General features: G+C 43.3%; 1 protein-coding gene across 2 annotated transcripts in view; it reads left to right on the forward strand.

Annotated features, from left to right (window-relative positions):
- The window catches only part of GLIS3 (GLIS family zinc finger 3), a 345944-nt gene that overhangs the window by 251504 nt on the left and 72444 nt on the right, over nucleotides 1–21996 (forward strand). For both annotated transcript variants that reach the window (XM_019478202.2, XM_059724758.1), the window contains one exon: nucleotides 14045–14186. In XM_019478202.2, coding sequence (XP_019333747.1) covers nucleotides 14045–14186 — 142 coding nt within the window. The remainder of the gene's footprint in view (nucleotides 1–14044; nucleotides 14187–21996) is intronic.

Consider the following 21996-nt stretch of genomic DNA (forward strand, 5'->3'; position numbering starts at 1 on the left):
CCTATGCAGGGGGTCAGACTCGATGATCTATTGAGGTCCCTTCCGACCTTAACATCTATGAATCTATGAATCTACAGCATGGGATAGTCACATGAGTAAATACCCAGCATTTGTATAAGCTTGTAGAGTTCATAATAAAACCCATTTGCCACTTCACCTCATGCTGAGATTACAGCTAGCTGAGGTAGGTTTATATGTATCCCCAATGGTAATGTAGACTTGTTCTTTAAAAGACAAGTTGGGACCTACCTTCCCTCACCCTACCTCACTTCTCTATTTCAGCCAGACACTGATTCCACACCAGTGAAACTAAATTTAATACCTCACTTTCCAGCAACATGGAAAACAGACACACATATATACAGGATTCATAAAATTAATGCAGGTATTTTCCATATTCTTCAGAGGAATACAAATGGGAGGCCCTAAAAGTGAAGTAAAAGTTCAAATGAATCCACTCTTCAATGAAACTGCCAAGTATTGTCCAGTCTCAGCTTCCAGTCAAAATATTATTTCAAACGCCAACCAATTTACTATGAGAAATTGGGCCAAGCATGAAGTTCAGATCCCAACGCAAACATCTTCAAAGCCAAAAGGCAGAGATTCCAATCCAGGTTCAGGCCAATATAACAATAAGTGGATTTTGCAAAGTTTTGATATGGATATGAAAACCACCAAAATTATCAGTAGACATGATTATTTTTATTATTAGGTTTGTTAGATATAGGGCCTCTGACACACATTATATATTTGGTGTGATTAACTTGTGGCATGTTGCTTTTTATGGTGAAATTAACATGTTCATAAGACTTATGGTGCCATAAAATAGTAAGCCAGCCACAAAGATACTACTAAAAATGTGTAACATCTTTGTGGCTGGTTTATGTGGTGTCATAAGTTGAACATGTGTGATACCCCATCATCCTGATGGCAACAATCAGCTAATTGTCAGATTTGGGATCTGGTCAGCCCAAGGTCTGAAATCTAGCTGGGGTCTGGCCTGGTCCTTCTGCTAACAAGCAAGTGATTGTCTGTCTGGATGAGGCTTGCTAGGACCTGGCACCTTGAAGAGCCTTGCCTGCAGCCCTTGGTCTTTAAGGCTCTTTAAGATGCCAGCTCCCAGTAAGCCTCAGGGTATGAGGCAGCTCCAGGGTCTGGCACACAGCACTCCCCTGTGGATTAGACAATGGACCGTCCTGTGTCTGAATCGGGACCTGGGCTGCCCAGTGCTGAATTCTGATCTTCAGCTGAGCATCCGGGTCCAGGACAAAGCCGCCCCCTGCCCAGTTGGTGGGATTGGAATGGGGAGCAGCTCCAGGCCCTGAAACTAGCAACCCCTTGCTCTGTTCAAATAGGATGTTGGGCATGTATCTGGGAATGGGGGAGCTTCTCCCATCACCAGCTATGAGTGCTGCTTTCAAGAGGTGCCCAACATGTGCCACAAGCAGCAGTGGGCTCCTTAAATGGGTGATTCAGCTGCACGTGGGGGAGAGTCTCCCATCCCCCCACTGCATGAGCCAGTTGAAAAAGGCACTTGACACCTGCAGCAGGTAAGGTCCCCCATTCCCTGTTGCAGTCTCCCATTTAAAGAGCCACCCAGCACTAGTAGCTGGGGATAAGGGAGCTTTCCTATCCCCCACTGCTTGTGTGGGCACAACTTTAAATGGGGGAACTCCCCCATCCTCAGCTGCACTGTGGGGGCTACTGTGAGCTCCATGAATGCCACGTGCCTCTGGTGACTGGGGGGGCACAACGAGCTCTAGCAGGCAGCGGCAGTGCTGGCGGCAGTGGGAGCGTGGTGGCAGTAAGTATGGAGCTCCCTCAGGCAGCTGCAACGCTGTTGGCGGCGGCCAGCAGGAAGGTAGTGGTAAGCGCTGAACAGTGGTCGGTGACCACCTGTGGATGCTGCTGGCTGCGACAGCCAGTGGCGATCGCAGACCGCCTGCAGACGCCACCGGCAGTGTCAGCGGTGTGGGGGGAGAGGTGGTGAGCAGTGACCGCTGGCAGTGTCGGCAGTGCCTTTTCGTAGGGGGTGCATCCAAGTGCACCCCCTATGCGTCTCCAATGGCGAGCTCAGCAATGTGGATCCCTTCCCTGCTGTTGGGCTTCCAGTGTCCAAGGAACTTTAAAGGGAATGGATGTTCATTCGGGGCTCCCAGCTGCATGCCCTTTCTCTTAAAGGTTCAGAGCACTATGAGCCCAACATCAGGGAAAGGCTCCCCACTGTTGGGCTCATAGCCCCAAACCTTTAAAAAGCAGGCATAGTGTTGGGAGCCCCAGCTGCACACCCCGCTTTTTACATTCCCAGACACCAATGGAAGCAGGAAGCGGGGAGGTTCTGGCTCTTTGGCTGCTGCTGGCATGTTCACAGGGGGAGGTGCAGCTGAAGAGCAGGGAGCTTCCCTTTCCCCAGTGCAGCTGCCCCCTCCCCACCATGGCAGCTGGCAGGTGCGCAATTGAGGTTTGAGGAATTTAATGCCCCATTGCCAGGATGGTGTGACATGCCATATATGTATGGCAGGCAAGGAGGTCGGACGATTTGGGGCATGCGGCCTCAAATTCCTCAGACCCCAATCGCACACTTGCCTTAACATCTGCCAGCAGCCAGCTTAGGTGTTGGTTTGAGTGCAACTTTGTTTTTCTGTTACTAACAACATTGTTTGTTTCATACCAGTTTCTTACAGATAGCAGGGGAAAAACAATGGGTTCACTCTGAATGGAATACCAGGTGGTCGTACTTGTTTCGTTCCTTAGTTAGAGAATACTTCACTCACGAAGAGAAGATTTGCCAAACAGATCTCTTTTCAAAGGAGGAGAGCAAATCATTCTGCAGCATAAGTGGGCTCTTTGTCTGGTTGCACTTACCCAGAGACACTAGCTGTCAGACAATAGTATACAGTAGCTATACACATTTTGAAATCAACCTGACACAAAAGAGTATAAGATGATTTTTTTTAAAAAAATAGCATAGCTCAGCTGCTAGTCACTTAAAATAAGCTTCAGGAACCTTTTGCAATGGGAAGGAAAAGGAACTTGAGTGGGAGAGATCACATATTCTCTCAGCAGTATTTAACATTCGATTGTGCCAGTGTGATTATATGCAAGTATCATGGATATATAGATAAGAGATGTGTGTGATGTTTAGTTTTTAGATCCATTTCTGGATTGCAAGGGAAAGAGAGAGAGAGGGAGATTTATCTTTTTATGAAAATGTGATTTTCTACAATGCAGTAAAAGTTACACAGGACAGCCATTATTAGATTATTTCCTATCTAAAGAAACCACTCCAAAGTGTCTTCAAACATGAAATATAATTCTGATCAATCTTTAATGGAACATACAAATAATTTTGGTTGATCCAGTGAATGATAAGCTTCAGTGCAATTCTAGTTCACCTTTCAAAAAGCAAAAATTTAATATGATTTGCTGATTTTTTGGAAGGTTTTGTTGGGTCTGTTCTGGCTGTAATTTTTCCCCTTAAATGTTGCTCATGATTCCATATAATCTTTTATGAAAATATGGAATGCAACTACTCAGTAGTAATATTACAATAGTCTTAGACTATAAGAAAGCACTGTCTTGTATACAAATGTAAAATTCACTTCAGTCTTTCTTTCAAAATCATTTAGCTTTAAATTTGCAATAATTCCTATCTTGCACAGTTATTCCAAAGCCAGAGTTTTTGTTGCTTTAAGAAAAGCTACTAATATGCAATATTAACTTAGCACACAGGATCCAAGCATTTTTACCTTTCAGGTTTTTCTTTTCAGAGGTCTCAAGTTTGAGGCCAAAGCAGAAGTGCTCATGGTTCAGCCTGTCAGATTTGAACGCATCTGTGAATTCTGCTAACTACCTTGTCACAAGAGCACAAAAAGGGAAAGGAAAGGTTTTCCTTTAAGACAAAAGCCTGTAAAATTTCTGTGGTGTGTTCTTGTCATTTAGAAAAAATCATGAAGATGAAATTTAGTTTGCTTTTAGGAATGTAAATATTCTGCTGTTCAGTAAGAGTTCTGGGGAGAACAATAGAAAACATAAGGTAATTATTTATTGGATAGAAACCAATGCTACTCAATGAACTATAGACTAATTTCATTTGTTAAATTCCATCCCATTTACTGGTCCAGTGCTTTAATTAGAGTAAAGAGCAAATATGTTTAAGATTAGTACATATGTATTAGTACATATCTATTTAAGTTCTTGGAATGGGTAACAGAGAACTATTGGCAAAGAAAACATGGCTCCCAGATGTTGGCATAGAACCAGGTGATTCACTAAAGGCAAAGAGCACCAAGGAAGAAGTCCCTTTCCTCTGTCTTGCTTATTGGCTCCCAGCTATCTGTTGCTTCTAAATGCAAGAATCAGAAAACTTAGCCAGTGCAGACTTGTAGAAAGTTTCCACTATTAACAAGGTTTCGTTCTCAGCAAGGAAGTGTTAAACTTTGATGAATTTGATCTGCATGATTAATGTGTGATCTACCAGGCAAACATACAAGTGCAAGGTACTGCATCTAGGGAGAAGGAACCAACAACACACCTATAGGCTGGGGAACACCCTTCTTGTCAACACGGTGGCTGAAAGAGATCTTGGAGTCATCGTTGACTCCAGGATGAACATGAGCCTCCAGTGCGATGAAGCGGTCAGTAAGGCTAACTGCACCTTGTCATGCATCTACAGATGCATCACAAGCAGGTCCAGGGAGGTGATCCTTCCCCTCTATGTGGCATTGGTCAGACCACAGTTGGAGTACTGCGTCCAGTTCCAGGCACTGCACTTCAAGAGGGATGTGGCTAGCATTGAGAGGGTCCAGAGGGCCACTTGCATAGTCAAGCAGCAGTGGGGCCCTATGAAGAGAGGCTAAAGGGCCTGAACCTATTCAGCCTCCACAAGAGAAGGCTGAGAGGGGGATCTGGTGGCCATTTACAAACTCAGCAGGGGGGACCAATGGGAATTGGGGGCACCACCCAGGTTTACTAGGAATAACGGCCACAAATTGTTAGACAGAAGGTTCAGGCTGGACATCGGGAGACATTACTTCACAGTTAGGGCTGGCAGGCTCTGGAATGGGCTCCCAAGTGAGGTGGTGCTCTCTCTTACCTTGGGGGTCCTCAAGAGGAGGCTAGACAGATATTTGGCTGGGGTATATGACCCCGGCATGCATTCCTGCCTGGGGCAGGAGGTCGGACCTGATGATCTGTTTAGGTCCCTTCTGACCCTAAGCACTATGATACTATGATATGGCATTAACAAAATTCACATATCATTTGGCTTCACATTTAACTTGTAATTTTCTGGTGGTCAGTTCAGTTTACTCTATGACTGCATCCATAAAAGCGTGGCTGTGCAGTATACAGCATGGCAGACATGTCTGTGGTGCCACATACTGCATGTTCAGTTGTTCTCTGCACTGCAGGTGATATCCAGGGGTCAAAAAAACCCGTGCAAAAAAAAAAAAAGCAGAGTGGTGCATGCAGCAGTAGTGTGTGTCGCCCAAAGCTGGAGCCTGGCCAGCTAGAGCCACACTCCGCTGGCGGCCAGGCTCAGCACAGCAGGATCACCACTGCTGCAGCCCTGGGAGGCCCCCAGGACCCCGGGTAAGGCAGCTGGGGCCAGCCTAGTGCTAGCTCCAGCCTCTCCTACCCCACCCAGGGTAACTTGCCATGTGTCAGCATGTACGTGGCACAGGCGTTCCCTGGGGACAACTAGTGGTGGCACAAGGTGCACCGCCACTCGTTTTCCTCCAGGAACCAAATGTCCATGTATGTCTGGACATAGCCTACAAGTGCATTAACCTAGCAGGTATGAAATTTTGGCTATACAACATTTCACGCCAATATGAGCTTCTGGACACTATCCTAGAAAAATTAATAAGATGCTCAAAGGCAAAGACAGAAACTGTGCTCCTCACTACCACTGCTATCATTACCGTCTTTGAGGCCACCATTCAGTCCTTCTCATTTGAGACTGTTCAAATTATTGATTTCTGAGTTATATCATCAACACAAGCTTTTTCATAATGGTACACAGAAAAAGATTTATGAAACTATCCTGTTATTGTAAAGACGTTTCCCAGATTAAAAATTATCAATGTTTAGCTTTATATCGTAACTTAAGGCATGTCATTGCTGAAGATTGAATTCAGCCAAGATATTTGGCTAAGTTTTTTTATTTTTACCAGCTATCTGCCCTGTGTGTTGAGAACTTGTAGTAGGCACACAAGCATGAATCCATGAAAACTGCTTTCAAAAGAATTAGTTTGAAGGTGCTTGGATACTGGTAAGTTTGTGGCAGAAGACCAGTCTTTTGAAGAAATATTGATGTTAAAATAGTATTATTAAATATGGGGCAGGTTTGGAAGTTATCATGATTCTATTTAAAATGGCTTAGTAATAAGGTAATGTTGTTTGAAAAATCCTAAGCTACTTTTCTCCTTACCAAGTCTGTTCATAAAAAGACATTTTCAATGACATCCAATATCTTTTAACAACAAAAAAGAACCTACAGAAGCTCTGCAACATGGAAAATTCAGATAAAATTTACATTGGTTAGAGAAATACAAAACAAAAGGTCTTTTCTTAATAGTTTTCTTTGGATGTATGTCATGCATCAAACTCGCATAATGTGTCTGCACTTGGACACAAATATAATGAATCTGAAAATTGAGGAATCTGGGGTCTTATTCCCTCCTAATTACTTTCACTTGACTTACTTAATCTCAGGCAATTATTCAATCATATCTGAAATGCGAAAATGACAGGAGTAGAATTTCCATTCCTTGTTGTGAAACACATAAACATTAGCTGACTGTCATGGGAAAAAAACCAAATGTAAATTGCTGTTGATGGTGACTTGTTTTTATATATTTGAAGAAATCCCCACATTGGCAATGAGAGCTGCTTAAATTTCTAAATGGAGAGCTTGTCAAGTCTGCTGTGCGATTTAATTATTAAAGTTGAAAATCTATCCCTCGGAACAAATATTTCGTAAAGGAAAGCTGTTCATGAGCTATGCCACTGTTTTGTTTACTTGCACCTGGGCCAGCCAGGAATGCAGGCCAAGAAACGGCACACGGGAAACTTGTCGGCTCAGCATGTTTAGATTGTTAGTTGTTTATTGCATCAGTCAGCAAGATAACTCACTGCAGACCGTACCTGTGCATAGCTTCTCAAAGGTAGAATGACTGGCAGTTTTTGGGTACAGTCTGATTGCCCTGATGAATGATTTTCAGAGGGGATAGATGGTGTCAAAGTCAGAAATACGTAGCAGGTTGGCAGGTTTTCACTGAGATATATTGTATACTCAAATCAAAGGATGTGTAACACTTAGTGTGGCCATTTCAGAAACTACCTCAGAACAAGATGAAAATCCAACAGTCTACTGTGGGTAACAGGCAATGTGTAGCTATGCTGTCTCAGGAATAAGGCAGAAATTAGGCCAAATTTTTTTTCCTCAATTTTTTTGGACAAAAATACTTTTTTGAGAAAAGATAAATTCCTCTGAGACATTTTCCGTTTTCATCAATATTTTCTGTGTTTTCATTAGAAAAAGGAACTTTGAGCACCATTTTTCTAGCCTGATGATAAAGTAAAAATATAGGCTTTTGTGGGAAAAAAAACAATTTCTCCATGGAAACCTGTTTAAATTCTTTGCAGAATTTTTCTAAAATTATTCTGTTGGGTTGTTTTTTTTTCTTGCACATCTTTGCAGGAAATAAATTCACTTTTTGACTAGCTGAGAGTAGCAATTTGATTCATATATTCTTTTTTTACTCCAGAGGGCATATACACTATGCCAGCCCTCTTACTGGCATAGACTATCTCCCTCCCTCCCCTTGTTGTTTCTGGTGTATTGCCTGGCAGTCTAGTGGGCTGGTAGTAAGTCTGTCTACATCTTACTATCCACTTCCCACCCATCTTCTCAAGAGAGGAATAGCCGCTTGAAGGTGGCTGTTCCTGTCTTCACATGCACTCTCAATGGCAATTTCAGTGATGTGAGTATCTCATATGCACAAGTAAGAGTGTTACAAACAGCCCTTACTCCTTTGTAAGGGTTTCAAGTAGGTCTTTCCTGATTAACCCTTTAATGAGGACTCCAGTTTAGAAGGTGAATCTGCAGCTGTGCAGTGTTGTGTGATATCTATTGTTCACTCAAAAATATAAGATTTAATTTAGAAATATATCTCTACCTCTGATGGTTGTAAAGAAGTTCTTCAACACATGAACTGAATGTAATCTATTTAGTATGTTTTTTCTTGAAATAGATGTCCAGGTTTGGAATTCTCTTCAGAATATACATTCATAGGTTTTTTTTCCAAGGTTTTATTTTGTCATAATAATCATCACTGGCTGTAGTAGAGATTGGAAGATTTTATGTTAGCACAGGTTGTCATGAAGTAATCATTCCTGGTATCATAAAATTTAAAAATACTTTAAAATAAAACCTTAACAATTGTAAAGTTGGGAAGACATATGTCCCAATGGAGCAACAATGGAAAATGTGTTATGTGCTACATATGTTTGGATGACATGTCTGTTTACCATTTATATTTAATATGTAAATTCCCATAACACACTTCTCTCCATTCTGCTCATCACTTCTTCCTGTTATGACATATACCTGTGATACTTATAGGGAAGGCAATACGTTTTATGCTGTGAAATAAAAAAAGGCCAATGTGTTGCCAACAAACAACTTTACACAGGAAGGCTTTGGAAATCTCTGTATAATACAAGCGGTTTGAAAGTTGGGCGGGGGGGAAGGGGAGGGAGAGATCGTTTGGTTTTTTAGTTTTGTGAATAAAGTTTGTACTGATTAGCACAATTTGTGATGGTTATGTTAAGAAGACTGTGGGTGATAAGAATTTGCTTCTTCAGCTCCAAGAGTCCGTATGCACTTTATTTCATGAAAAGACCTTATTACTAGTAATAGTGGTAAAAACCTAAGAAGTACTTTTGAATAGAAAACAGACAGGGCTTCAGGGATACAATGGGGAAAAACATCTGGGGCCTAGAGTAGATTGCAATATGGGAGATAAATGGGCACTGATTGCCAGAAGTTGTGCTAAACTTGATTTTTTTCTTTCTATTTGTTTAGGTAGTGTGTGTTAGATGAATTCCAGAATAACAAAAATACCTTACAAAAAACAAACATTCAGGAATATTAAAAATATGCTTCATATTTAATGGAGGAAATAGCATAGGATTTGACCACATGTTTTGAATTAATCAGTCTTTACAAATGCCTTTCATCTGAAATACAGTCAATTTATCATAGTATCATAGTTTCATAGTAGCTAGGGTCAGGAGAGACTTGAACAGATCATCTAGCCTGACCCCCTGCCACAGGCAGGAATGAATGCTGGGTTCACAAGACCCCAGACAGGTGATCGTCCAACCTCCTCTTGAATTTGCCCAAGGTAGGGGCGAGGACCACTTCCCTGGGAAGTTGGTTCCAGATTTTGGCCACCCTAACTGTAAAATATTGCCTTCTGATCTCCAACCTAAACCTATTCTCCATCAGCTTATTACCATTGTTCCTTGTCACCCCAGGTGGTGCTGGGGAGAAAAGGGCTCTACCTATTTGCTGTTGATCTCCCCTGATGAGTTTGTAGGCAGCCACCAGGTCCCCCCTCAGCCTCCTCTTGCTGAGGCTGAACAGGTTCAGGTCCCTCAGTCTCTCCTCATAGGGCCTGTCCTGCTGCCCTCTCACCAAGTGGGTGGCCCTCCTCTGAACCCGCTCCAGGCTGGCCACATCCCTTTTGAAGTGCGGCGCCCAGTTCTGGATGCAGTGCTCCAACTGCGGCCTGACCAAAGTCACATAGAGGGGGAGTATCATGTCTCTGGACTGGCTTGAGATGCATCTTTGGATGCATGGCAAGGTATGGCTGGCCTTGCTGGCTGCGGTCTGGCATTGGCGGCTCATGTTCATTTTGGAGTCAATAATGACTCCGAGATCCCTTTCCGCCTCTGTGCTTTCAAGAAGGGAACTCCTGAGCCTGTATGTATGCTGTGGATTCCTTCTCCCAAGGTGCAGCACCCTGCATTTGTCTATGTTGAACCCCATCCTATTCTCGTCTTCCCACTTCTGTAGTCTGTCTAAATCTATTTGCAGCCTCTCTCTCCCTTCAAGTGTGCCCACCTCACCCCACATCTTAGTATCATCAGCAAACTTGGACAGTGTGCTTTCCACCCCCTGGTCCAAGTCACTGATGACGATGTTAAACAGTGCGGGCCCAAGGACTGAGCCCTGGGGTACCCCACTGCTCACATCTCACCAGGTTGAGTACAACCCATCCACCACTGCTCTCTGGGTGCGCCCCATTAGCCAATTTTTTACCCAGCCAACTGTGTAGGCATCAATGCCACAGTCGCTTAATTGATGAGGATGGGGTGAGAGACAGTGTCAAAGGCCTTCTTAAAGTCTAGAAAGACTTTGTCCATGGCAACACTATCATCCAAGGATTTAGTTACTTGGTCATAAAAGGCAATCAGGTTGGTCAGGCAGGACCTGCCTTTGCTGAACCCATGCTGATTGCCCCTGAGCATGATCTCCCCCGCAGGGCCCTCCTACTGAAAGTATATGGGCCCGGTTTACCACTCTATTACGTCAGTTTTATTCCAGGGTAGAACAGTAAAACATAAAGGTAGATAACAGTATAATAGTTGGGGTTCAAACCCAATGGCTAAGTACAGACAGTCAAAAAGCCTGAGGCTGAATTGATTCAATCTTCACAGGTTAGTCTAAATTGAGTAGATTAAACCGATAAGCAAGTAAACAAACTTTTGATTCCAGAAATCCAGTCACATGCCTGAAGTGGCCCAGGCCAGAAGCTAGCGAGTAGTTAAGCACATCTGCCTGCTCAGCTGGGGGAGACAGCTTGGGCCAAGCCTAGCCTGCCCACCCTGTGAGGCGGGAGGTATGCAGGGGAGGTGCAAAGTGTCCTAGGATGATGGGGGACTGTAAGTTACCTTGAATCTGAAGAGGATCTGGGACAGAAGTTCAGTAAATCAATTGAACCTAAATCACAGTATCATAGGAAATTACGGTAGGGAGGGACCTCAGGCAGGAGGTCATCTAGTCCAACCCCCTGCTCAAAGCAGGACCATCCTCAACTAATCCATTCCAGACAAGGCTTTCTCTAGCCAGGTCTTAAAAACCTCCAAGGATGGAAATGCCACCACTTCTCTGGGTGACCTGTTCCAGTGCTTGACTACCCTCCTGGTGAGAAAATTCTTCCTAATATATAACCTAAACTTCCCTTGCTGCAACTTGAGACTGTTGCTCCTTATTCTGTCATCTGTTACCACTGAGAACAGTCTGGCTCTATACTTTTTTGAAATCCCGTTCGGTAGTTGAAGGCTGGTATTAAATCTCCTCTCAGTTTTCTCTTCTCTACACTAAATAAGCCCAGTTCCCTCAACCTCTCCTCAGAAATCATGTGCCCCAGCCCCTGAACCATTTTCATTGCCTTTGGCTGGACTCTTTCCAATTTGTCCTCATCCTTTCTGTAGTGGGGGGCCAAAAATGGACACATCACTGAAGATGTGGCCTTACCAGTGCTGAATAGAGGGGAATGATCACTTCCCTTGACCTGCTGGAACACACCTACCAATGCAGCCCAGTATGCCGTTAGCCTTCTTTGCAACAAGGGCACACTGTTGGCTCATATTCAGTTTATTGTCCACTGTAACCCCTATGTCCTTTTATGGAGAGCTGCTGTCCAGCCAGTCAGTCCCCAGTATGGCATTTTTCTGTCCTAAGTGCAGGACTTTGCACTTGTCTTTGTTGAACTGCATAAGATTTATTTTGGCCCAATCCCCCAATTTGTCTAGGTCACACTGAATTCCAGTCCTATCCTCCAGCGTATCTACTACTCCCCCCAGCTTGGCGTCATCTGCAAACTTGATGATGTTGCACTTTATGCAATCTTCCAGGTTGTTGATGAAGACATTGAACAAAACTGGCCCCAGGACCAACCGCTAAGGCACTCCACTTGATACTGGCTGCCAACTAGACATCAAACCAGTGATTACTACCCTCTGAGCCCATTGCTCCAACCAGTTTTTTATCTACCCTACAGTCCATTCATTCAGCCCATACTTCCTAGCTTGCCTGTGAGAATATTGTGGGAGACTGTATCAAAAGCCTTGCAAAAATCAAGGCATACCACATCCACTGGTCTGCCCTCATCCACAGGGCCAGTCATCTCATCCTAGAAGGCAATCAGGTTAGTCAGGTATGACTTGCCCTTGGTGAATCCATGCTAACTCTTCCTAATCACCTTTTTCTTCTCCAAATGCTTAAAATGAATTCTTTGAGGATCTGTTCCATGTTTTTTTCCAGGGATTGAGGTTAGGCTGACTGCTGTGTAGCTCCCTGGATTCCCACCCCCCTTTCCTTTTTGCCTTTCTTAAATATGTACACTATGTTTGCCCTTTTCCAGTCATCCAGGACCTCTCCTGATTGCCATGAGTTTTCAAAAATAGTGGCAGCAGCTCTGTAATCACATCAGCCAACTCCCTCAGCATCCTTGGTGCATCCCATCTGGCACCATGGACTTGTGTATATGTCCAGCTTTTCTATATAGCCCCTAACCCGTTCTTTCACCACTGCTGGCTGTTCACCTCCTCCCCAAACTGTGCTGCCAGGAGCTGACCTTGCCTGTGAAAACTGAGATAAAAAAGGCATTGAGTACTTTAGCCTTTTCTGCATCCTCTGTCATTAAGTTGCCTCCCCCATTCAGTAAGGTACCCATATTTTCCCTGATCTTCCTTAATCAGTTAAGTCTGATATTACATGCAACCAGGTTTATCTTAAACCAGTTTCAGCCCTTTCTAAAAGTGGTTTATGTGCACTGAACTTCTGTTGTGTTACAGATTTCAAGTAGTTTCTGATCACTTATACTAGTTTATGTGTAATTTCTGTTCCTAGCCAATATGTCCCTCAGGGTTTGAGGCAACTGTACTAAACCCTAAAGATTTGAAGAAATTCTAGATCGATTGTGTAAAGCCACCAACAGCATAATCCCAGTGGTGTGACATCCTGCATTGTCTGCATGTTGCACCCACTTGCCAAATACTTCTTATCATCATTTGCTGTTGTAAAGGTTAAAATCACAAAATAATGGCAACGTCTTCCACTGCTGGTTATTTTGTGAATCTCTGAAATTCACTTCAACAATTGTGGCTTCTTTACCTCATTCCTTGTTCCTAAATGTGAGAGAGGCATGGATATTTTTCTTCCTCTCTTTTCTCCCTTACTGGCTTGTTGGAAGAATTGGATTTGATCCTGGTTGCTGTTGCCCATTGGTTTAGTGTTCTGTCTGTGGCCTCTCAGGAGACCAGGCAGACTGAAAGAACCTCAGTTAGCCCCTTAAGTTCCAGTTCTCATTTATACAAAAGTCATTGTACTGCTCTCTGAGTACGTAACTGTAATTTATATTCCCTTTGCAGCCCCTTTACCTGGCCAGAGTACTGCAAAGTGGTCTTAAACATAGGTGAAAATCAGACCTACACTCTCAAGGAGCTGTATACATAGCATACCAAAAAGTTACCTGTGTCATTACTGCTTTTAAAACAACTTACAAATATTTGTATGGTTTACCATACCTTCCAGCTCATAAAGGAACCGTTGTTCGTTTGGTATGTTCCTCAATATGAAGTGGTCAAATCAGTATTTAAGTTCTGTAAGGGGTGTGTGTGTGTGTGTGTGTGTGTGTGTGTGTGTGTGTGTGTGTGTGTGTGTGTGTGTGTGAGAGAGAGAGAGAGAGAGAGAGAGAGAGAGAAGGTGCACAAGTGCCTTGGATCTCTTCTGTTCAATGCCCACTGCTTAGTCCTGTGAACTGTTGGGAAAGACATCTTGAGTCACACATGGAGAATCGGTGCTGAAATGGAACAAGTGACCATTTCCAAAGATCTTTTTTATTGAGGAATCTTCATTTCAATTTCCTCCCCGAATCCATTAATATTTCTTCATTATGATTGCCCAAGTCTTATCAAACATTTCTTCTGTGCTGATATTTTCCTCTTCTTATCTCCTATATTTCAGTTGCGATCAAGCTCAGAGCTTGACCAGGACATCCTCAGTGATTGCCTCACTATCCAGCCTCTCCAGCCAGCCCCTTCACCCCATGATGCTCCAGACAATACCATGGGGCGATCACCAGGGCCAGTTCATGACATCTACCCAGGTATAGTTAAAAAGACAGGAAGACTTGCCAATATGTTGATTGCTTCATTTATTCTTCTGATGTTTTTAGTGGTGGAAAGCTGCCTAATATCTATTTCTTTGTTTTCTAAACTACTCCTGAAAAGGACAGAACAGGATACAGTATATCAAAAAAGGTATGTCAGAGTTTTTTTGGAAGGTCTTACTTTGACCATGAAAAGACATACAGTAGGGAAAATATTTGCCCAGTGGGAATGGAAATCTTGCCAGAGGTTCAATCGATCCATTCCTTCTTGGCTAGACCTGAAGGGAATGTTTCTTACTTCACTATTCATTGACCATATGTATGTCTTCTAACAGACCTTCAGAAGTGAGGTTAAATGTTGACAGCAAGTCTTACTCACTTTTGTACTGTAGGAAAACATACATCTACCAATAAATAGGCTTGTTTTCATAATAAGTCCAGTTTGTTTCATTTAAGCATTTTGGATTTTCACTTTAAAATAAATAGTTCTCTGGTGGTAGGTTACACTCATAAATGCTGTTCACATTTCAGCAGATGTTAAAACATTAACACAATATGAGAGACAATATCAATATTTTCCAATGTTCAAGCTCATCTGCAATAATACAGTAGGTAGCATTTCAGCATTTATTATGAAAAATTTAGATAGTTACAAAAACACTTGTTCATTGTTAGCTAGAATATGTTACATCTCACTGGGCATGTCTACACGAGATGCTAAAAATGCAGTACACTAATTCTACTGTGCATTAGTACATCACGGCAAATGCCATGCTCATGTGCTAATACATGGTAGAATTCATTTACTGCGTATTAGCATCACTTAAAAGACGTGTGCTGGAGCTACGGCACAGTAGTGCTGGTTACCATACATTAAGTTAGTACCTGTTATTAATAGGTGCAAAACTTAATGCGCAGTATTTACAGCACGTTACTCCATGTGTAGACATGCCCACTGTGGTCTTCAATGCATCTCAGTTGACAGCCTAAGGCTTAATTGAAAGTTACATGTAACAATGGAAAGTGTTAACTGTTCTTATGTACAACAGGGAAAATGACATTATTTAAAATAGCCAGTTTTATTTTGCTGAAGGACTTGCAAACATGGACGTTTTCAGTTTTGGTTTGCTTTGGCTGTAACAGAACTATATGGTACTTTGCATAAATGCAGTTTCTTTTGTATTTGATGTTATGCTATGATTGAGATTTACAAGAAGGTAAGTCAGGCAATAGAAAGCCATGGTTTCCACAGTGACTACAACTCGACTCCTGTTCACATACAAAATATCAAGTGTTACTGTATGCGATGTTAATTTTTAATGAATGTAGCATGTTAAATCTGGTTGCAATCTGAATATAGTTCCTACCATCTGAGTGGTAAGGGAAATGTCACATGTCAGTAAATCAATTGTTCTGTGGGGAATTCAAGCTTAAGCATTTTTTAAAAAGAAAAGACTGTCCTTTTCTTTCCTCATGTGTCTAAACAACTTATGGGCTATAGAGTGCAGGTACCTGCAAATACATCCAGATTTTCAAAAGTTCATATATTCCTACAAAGATCTGATCCAGTGGGGGCTGCAAAGTGTTGAGTTGTTTTGCAACCAAGTGTATTGAACTTTTCAACTGTAGGGTGCTAATTCAAATCAAATGCAGGCTGGTAGCAGCCAAGTGTTCCTTCTATTCAACAGCTGTTCAGTACCCTAAGCCTAAACCAAAGGAATTAGTGAATTTAGTCCAATTCTTAGCTTGTCCACACCATAAATGACACATTCACATTCTTTTGGCATTGTCTGGAGTAGGACCAAGCACTAATAAAGGCTAAACTCCTTCTTCTTGCAGCTAGTTTCTCTGCACCAGGGTAGCACAAGGGAAGGTCAGTAGTTTTTCGCCATATACTCTACTTGATCAGTGGACATTTTTCTTCCCAATGGCTACTACCAGCCATTATTGTCGATAACACTGAAGGCACAGGTTGCTTTTTAATAGGATGGCTGCTAGTTTGTGCATAGGAAAGTGAAACAGCCAAGTACAAGGGTGCCAAATAAGATGTCATTGTTTCCTGTATGGTTGAACCTAGCCTGTCCACAGGAAAGATATCCCCTGCCCTGTTCTCTATGATTGGGACATTGGAGGGGGTGGGGAGACATGTGGGAGACAGGGGGTGTGTTTACACATGCTATTAAGGTGGAGCAATGAACTCCAGCACATATCATGCTAGAGTTTATTGCTACCAGGTTCCAGGTTTACACGTGCAGCACATTGAGCTGGAGCAGAGCAGCCCCAGCTTGCAGGGGCTCAGGGGGTCAGCCTGCCAGCCTGGGGCTGCTCCAACCCAGCTGTGCTGTGGAGAGGCTGTTTGGGGCACAAGGGTGCTTTAGTGGGAGACTAGCCAGCAGGCAACCCCACACTGAAGCATTCTCATGCCCCAGCCAGCTGGTTCAGCATCTACAAGTGCTTAGATGCAGAGTAAAGAACTGCACAACAGAATAGTACTTGTATTTACTGTGGTGGAGTTAATTAGTTTACTCCGTCCTAATAGTACCACACAGTGTAGATGATGTAGACATTTTACTGTTGGTTGAATTAGGCAGCTCTTCAGTAAACATCTCATGTAAATGTGTCCAGGGAGGAAGAATGTTAGGGATACTGGAGGCCAATGAGTTGACTGAGAAGGTACCTAATAATTTGGGGAGCCAGGGGCAGACTGAGAAGGTTGTGGGGAAAATTAAGGGAAAAGGAAAAGCAAGCACAAGGTGGGAAGCTGGTTGGGCTAAGAGGGAGATGAGGAGGATACAAAATAAAGCAGCAAACATAAAGGGGACAAGAATTCAAAGAATAGGGGAGATAAAAGGAGTATGTAGAAACTGATGGAAGAAATGTGTATGAAGAACAGAGAAATTTTGAATAGGGAGCTGGGAGAGGATTGGCTCTAGTAAAGAGAGTAAGCAGAGGAGAGGGGCAAGAGAATGATAAAAGTGAGGGCCAGAATAGTGTAAGGAACAGGATGTGGAGTGTCCTACAAGCAACCAACTTATTGTATATGCATTTAAGTTTGAATTTTAACCTGGAAAGGATTTGGAACAGTTATCTTTGTCCTTGGATCAAGAAAACAGGAAGTAGTAAAAAAAACAGTAACATGCATTTTATATATTTTTATTCTCATGATTTTAAATCCTATCTCATGATATTTGTGATATTTTTTGAGTCTGATTCATGGTTCGTATTGGAATGTTTAGGATTGGCAACATTACTGCCTTGTCTGAGCCTCACAGTGAACAGCAGTTCCTGTAATCAAAGAGTTAATCAAGAGCTTTTATGAGCTGTAATTTCTTTTTAGTTAATAGACTGTTTTTTCTAGCACATTTGTTTACTCATTGTTGTAGCTATCTATCAGTTGACACATGTTTGCTTGCTGCTTTTCCTTGGTGCACTGAAGACAGGTAGTACTGATTTCCGTCAATTAACCTGGGGTAGCGTGTCGGAGATAAACGAAACCATGTCACTTCATTTTGACAGCCGCCCAATCCGGTTGAAAGAAATTGTTTCATTAACTACTCATCAGGGCTGCTAGGTAATAATATACTGCATGGAAAAGTGAATTAGCACTATAGGAGAGAATAGTTTTTTTTGGAAATTACAATATTAAAATTATTCATGCCATAAGGAGAAATAGAAAAACATTATAAAGATGACTGTGGTGTCCAAGAGAAGTTGTTCTTTCAATTTCTATGAGATTAGCAGCTCTGAGACCTTTCCCAAATGTAAGGGGAAACTTTTGAGACTATCTGAAAAAGAAAATAGATGATAAAACTCACTTTTACTGTAGAATGTATACAGGACATATTAGCTGAAATAACATCTGTGCTATTCTCGGATTAGAAACATGCACAGATGTCTATCCCACCAGTAGCCCTAAATCAAACTTTTACCATTTGGTGATGGCTTAATAGTTTATGAATATTTAAAAGCAAGGGACTTCTTAACTGCTTGTCTTCTAAAAGATGTGCAAAATAAACAGTTGAAGGGGTGCTGTCAATTTTAAAAATGTGAGTCACATTTCTCTCTGAAATAATGCACCGGCTCTAGTTATAACTTATCAGTATATGTCAGAAAAGTATAAATGAAAAGTTAACAGAAAGATATTTTTCTTTTTTTTCCAGTTAAATTACTGCAGTTAAAAGTCCTTTATTTATAGTAATTTTCAGTTTCTCTCTGTATAATCAGTTCTCTTTTGTTAAAAATTTAAATTAATACATATTAATAGGGGAGAAGTACACACACTCAAAACATTTTAGTTCAGAACATACAATTTAAATGATGGTCTATAAAAACTGGGTTTATTTAGTCATTTGAAATGAAATGAGTCAATATAAAAATCTTCAAGTTTGGGATATTTGTTTAAATTTCTGAACTAGCATTCATATGGGTTGGGTGCCCATATGTGTCACTGACTTGAGATGTTGAACGCATCTACAAATCAGGGTATTCATCAGTTAAACATGGATTTAGATGTGATCATAGGAAAGTAGGGCTAGAAGGAATCTCACAACATCATCTAGTCCTGCCTCCTGCTCGAGGCAGGAACATCTCCAACTAAACCATCCCAGCCAAATGTTTATCTAACCTGCTGTTGAAAACTTCCAAGGATGGAGATTCCTCAACTTCTCTAGATAGCCTCTTCCAGTGCTTCACCACCATCATAGACCAAAATTCCTACTAATCTCCAACTTAAATTTCTCCTACTAAAGCTTGAGTCCATTCCTTCTAGTCCTGTCCCTTCTGGCCACAGAGAAAAGCCCATCCCTATCCTCTCTATAATCACCCTTCAGGTGTTTGAAGACTGTTATCAAATCCCTCCTCAGTCTTCTCTAAACTAAATAACCCTGGCTCTTTCAGACTTTCTTCAAAAGTCATACCTCCCAGGCCCCCAGTTATTTTTGATGATTTGTGCCAGGCTTTTTGGAAACTGCCCATCTCTTTCTTAAAGAGTGGGATCCAAAACTGGATACAGTACTCTAGGTGAGGTCTCACCAATACTGAATATGGTGGAAGAAGTACCTCCCTTGATTTGCATGCATCACTTCTGTTAATACAACCCAGTATGCTTTTCACTTTTCTTGCAACAAGAGCACACTGTTGGGCCATATTCAGCTTAGGGTCTACTATAACCCACTGCAGCCTAGCTGTCATTCTTCAATCTGTTTTTATGTATGCAATTATGCCATCCCAACTGCAAGACTTTGCACCTGTCCTTGTTGAATCTCATCTGATTATTGCAGACCTTTCCTCTAGTCTATTTAGGTCATTCTGGATCCAAGCCCTACTCTCCAGAGTATCTGCCCAACTTGGTAACATTCAAAGATTTTCTAAACTTGCACTCAATCCAATCATCCAAATAATTAATGAATAATATTAGTACTTAACAGTTATGAACCAGTTATGAACCAAACAGATGACAGTTATGAACCAAACTGTTCATAATAACAGTTATGAACCAAAAAGATGACAAAGCCAATAGGGAAATACAGAGTGCCTGAGCGAGTGGCTAACATAAGAGGGATGGGGGTGAGGAGGGGAACACAACTAGGTTACAGAAAATACAAAGTTAGCCAACTAAGCCCAGGGGTGGGGAGGTGGGTAGGGGAAAGGGAGGGAGGAGGTTCGTGAAGCTGAGAGAGAAAGAAGATAGATGCACACAAACCCATACAATGGTCTGCAGTGGTGGAGGGAGTAGGCTAGAGAAGGTTTCTCAGTCCATATAGAGTCTCATCGTGGGGATCCTCTTCAGGCGGAGTGGGGTGGTCCATTGTTGAAGATTCCTCTTGAAGTCCATCAGGTGCAGAGGGGGGTTCAGGTGGTCTGCTCTGGGTCCGGTCCCGGTGGTGGTTGGTCTGGCTGGGTCAGTGTACTGGCAGTGGCCCGTAATGTGCTCCACATTATGAATGAATATATTAAATAATATAATGAATGAATATTATAATGAATGAACGGAGTGCAGAGCCGCAGTGGCGGTAGGGCTGCTGCAGAGAGCAGAGCCGTGGCGGAGCGCGTGGCCGTGGCAGTGGCGCAGAGCCACGAGTGTGGAGCGTGGAGCTGTGGTGGCGGTGGCAGTGCCGGCGGAGCTGTAGTGGCAGAGTGCAGAGCTGCGGTGGTGGCAGCAGGGCCGCCGTGGAGCGCGGAGCCACGGCAGTGGCAGCAGAGCGTGGAGCCACGGCAGCTGCGAGGCAGGCAGGGCCAGCCCGCAGGACCCAGGCGGCAGTGAGGGGAGGGGAGCTGCCTACCCCCACGAGGTCTGGCTCATCAGTGAGCCAGGTCCTGCCACAGCTGCCCCGAGGGCTGCGCAAAGCGGGGCTGCCCCAGCCACGCCTAATTGGAGGAGCTGGGGATGGGCTCCACCCCTTGTCCCAGGCCCGTGGCCAGAGGAGCTGCAGCATGGCCCGTGTCCTGCCCATGAGGTAAGTTCCTGTGTGGAGCTGGGGGCGCTTCAGGGCCAGGCCGGGGCAGATGGAGGCATGAGCTAAGCTCCCATGCGGAGCCGGTGATGCCTTGGGGCTGGGCCGGGGCAAACAGAGGCATGGAGTAAGTTCCCGTGCAGAGCTGGGGGTGCCTCAGGGCTGGGCCAGGGTGGATGGAGGCACGGGGTGAGTTCCCATGCGGAGCTGGGGATGCCTCGGGGCTGGGCCGGGGCAGACAGAGGCACGGGGTAAGTTCCCATGCGGAGCTGGGGGTGCCTCGGGGCCGGGTTAGGGCTGTGTATGTGTGCATGCGTACGTGTGTGTGCTTCCCAGCACATCCCAATAGCTGCTTTGGCTCTGTCTGCTGCAACACACATGTGCACATTTCCAGACCCATTTCATTGTCACTTCCTGCAACGTAATTGGTGTCAAAGGTCACGTGACATCACTTCCTGATGTAATGTCACTTCCTGTGAGGTCTTTGAATATGGCTCGCCGGCCCACTGGGTGATAAAAAGTTCGTGATCCGGCCCCACGTTCAAAAAGGTTGGACACCCCTGATCCAAACAGTTATGAATCCCATTACAGTACTTGCATCTAGTCTGTATTTCCTTAGTTTATTGAAAATGCTATAGGAGAAAGTGTCAAAAGCCTTGCTAAAGTCAAGGTATATCATATCTACTGCTCTTCTCCCATCCACAGTGCTTGTCACCTTATAGAAAGAAATCAGGCTGATCAGGCCTGACTCCCTTTTGGTGAATACATGATGTCTGTTTCTGATCACTTTTATTCTCCTCTAGGTGCCTCACAGCAGATTCCTTGAGGTTGTGCTCCATGATATTTCTAGGTATTGAGGTCAGATTGCCTGGTCTATAATTCCCCAGATTCTCCTCTTCCCTTTTATAAAGATGGCCACTATATTTACCATTTTCCAGTAATCTAGACCTCACTTGACCTCCCTGCGTTGTCAAAGATGATAGCCAATAGCTCTGAAATTACCTCATTTGACTCCTTCAATTCCTAGGGTGCATCCCCATCCAGCCCTGCCAACTTGAAAACATCTAGCTTCCCTAAGTGTTCCCTACCCTGTTTTTCTCCTACTCTAGGCTGTTGGTCTCCTTCCCTATCTTTGCTGCCAACTGCAGTCACCCTTTGATAGCCACCCCTATTTGTGAAGGCTGAAGTAAAAAAGGTACTAAATACTTCGGCCTTTTCTGCATCAACTGTAACTAGACTGCCTTCTACATTCCATAAGGGATTTATGGTTTCTCTGATCTTCCACTTACTTTTGAAATATTCTCCTGAACTCCTTTCCTCCTCTGAATTGCTTCCCAGGAGATCCTGTCCAAGAG

The sequence above is a fragment of the Alligator mississippiensis genome, chromosome 3, assembly GCF_030867095.1.
Source record: "Alligator mississippiensis isolate rAllMis1 chromosome 3, rAllMis1, whole genome shotgun sequence".
In the NCBI taxonomy this organism is placed as follows: Eukaryota; Metazoa; Chordata; order Crocodylia; family Alligatoridae; genus Alligator; species Alligator mississippiensis.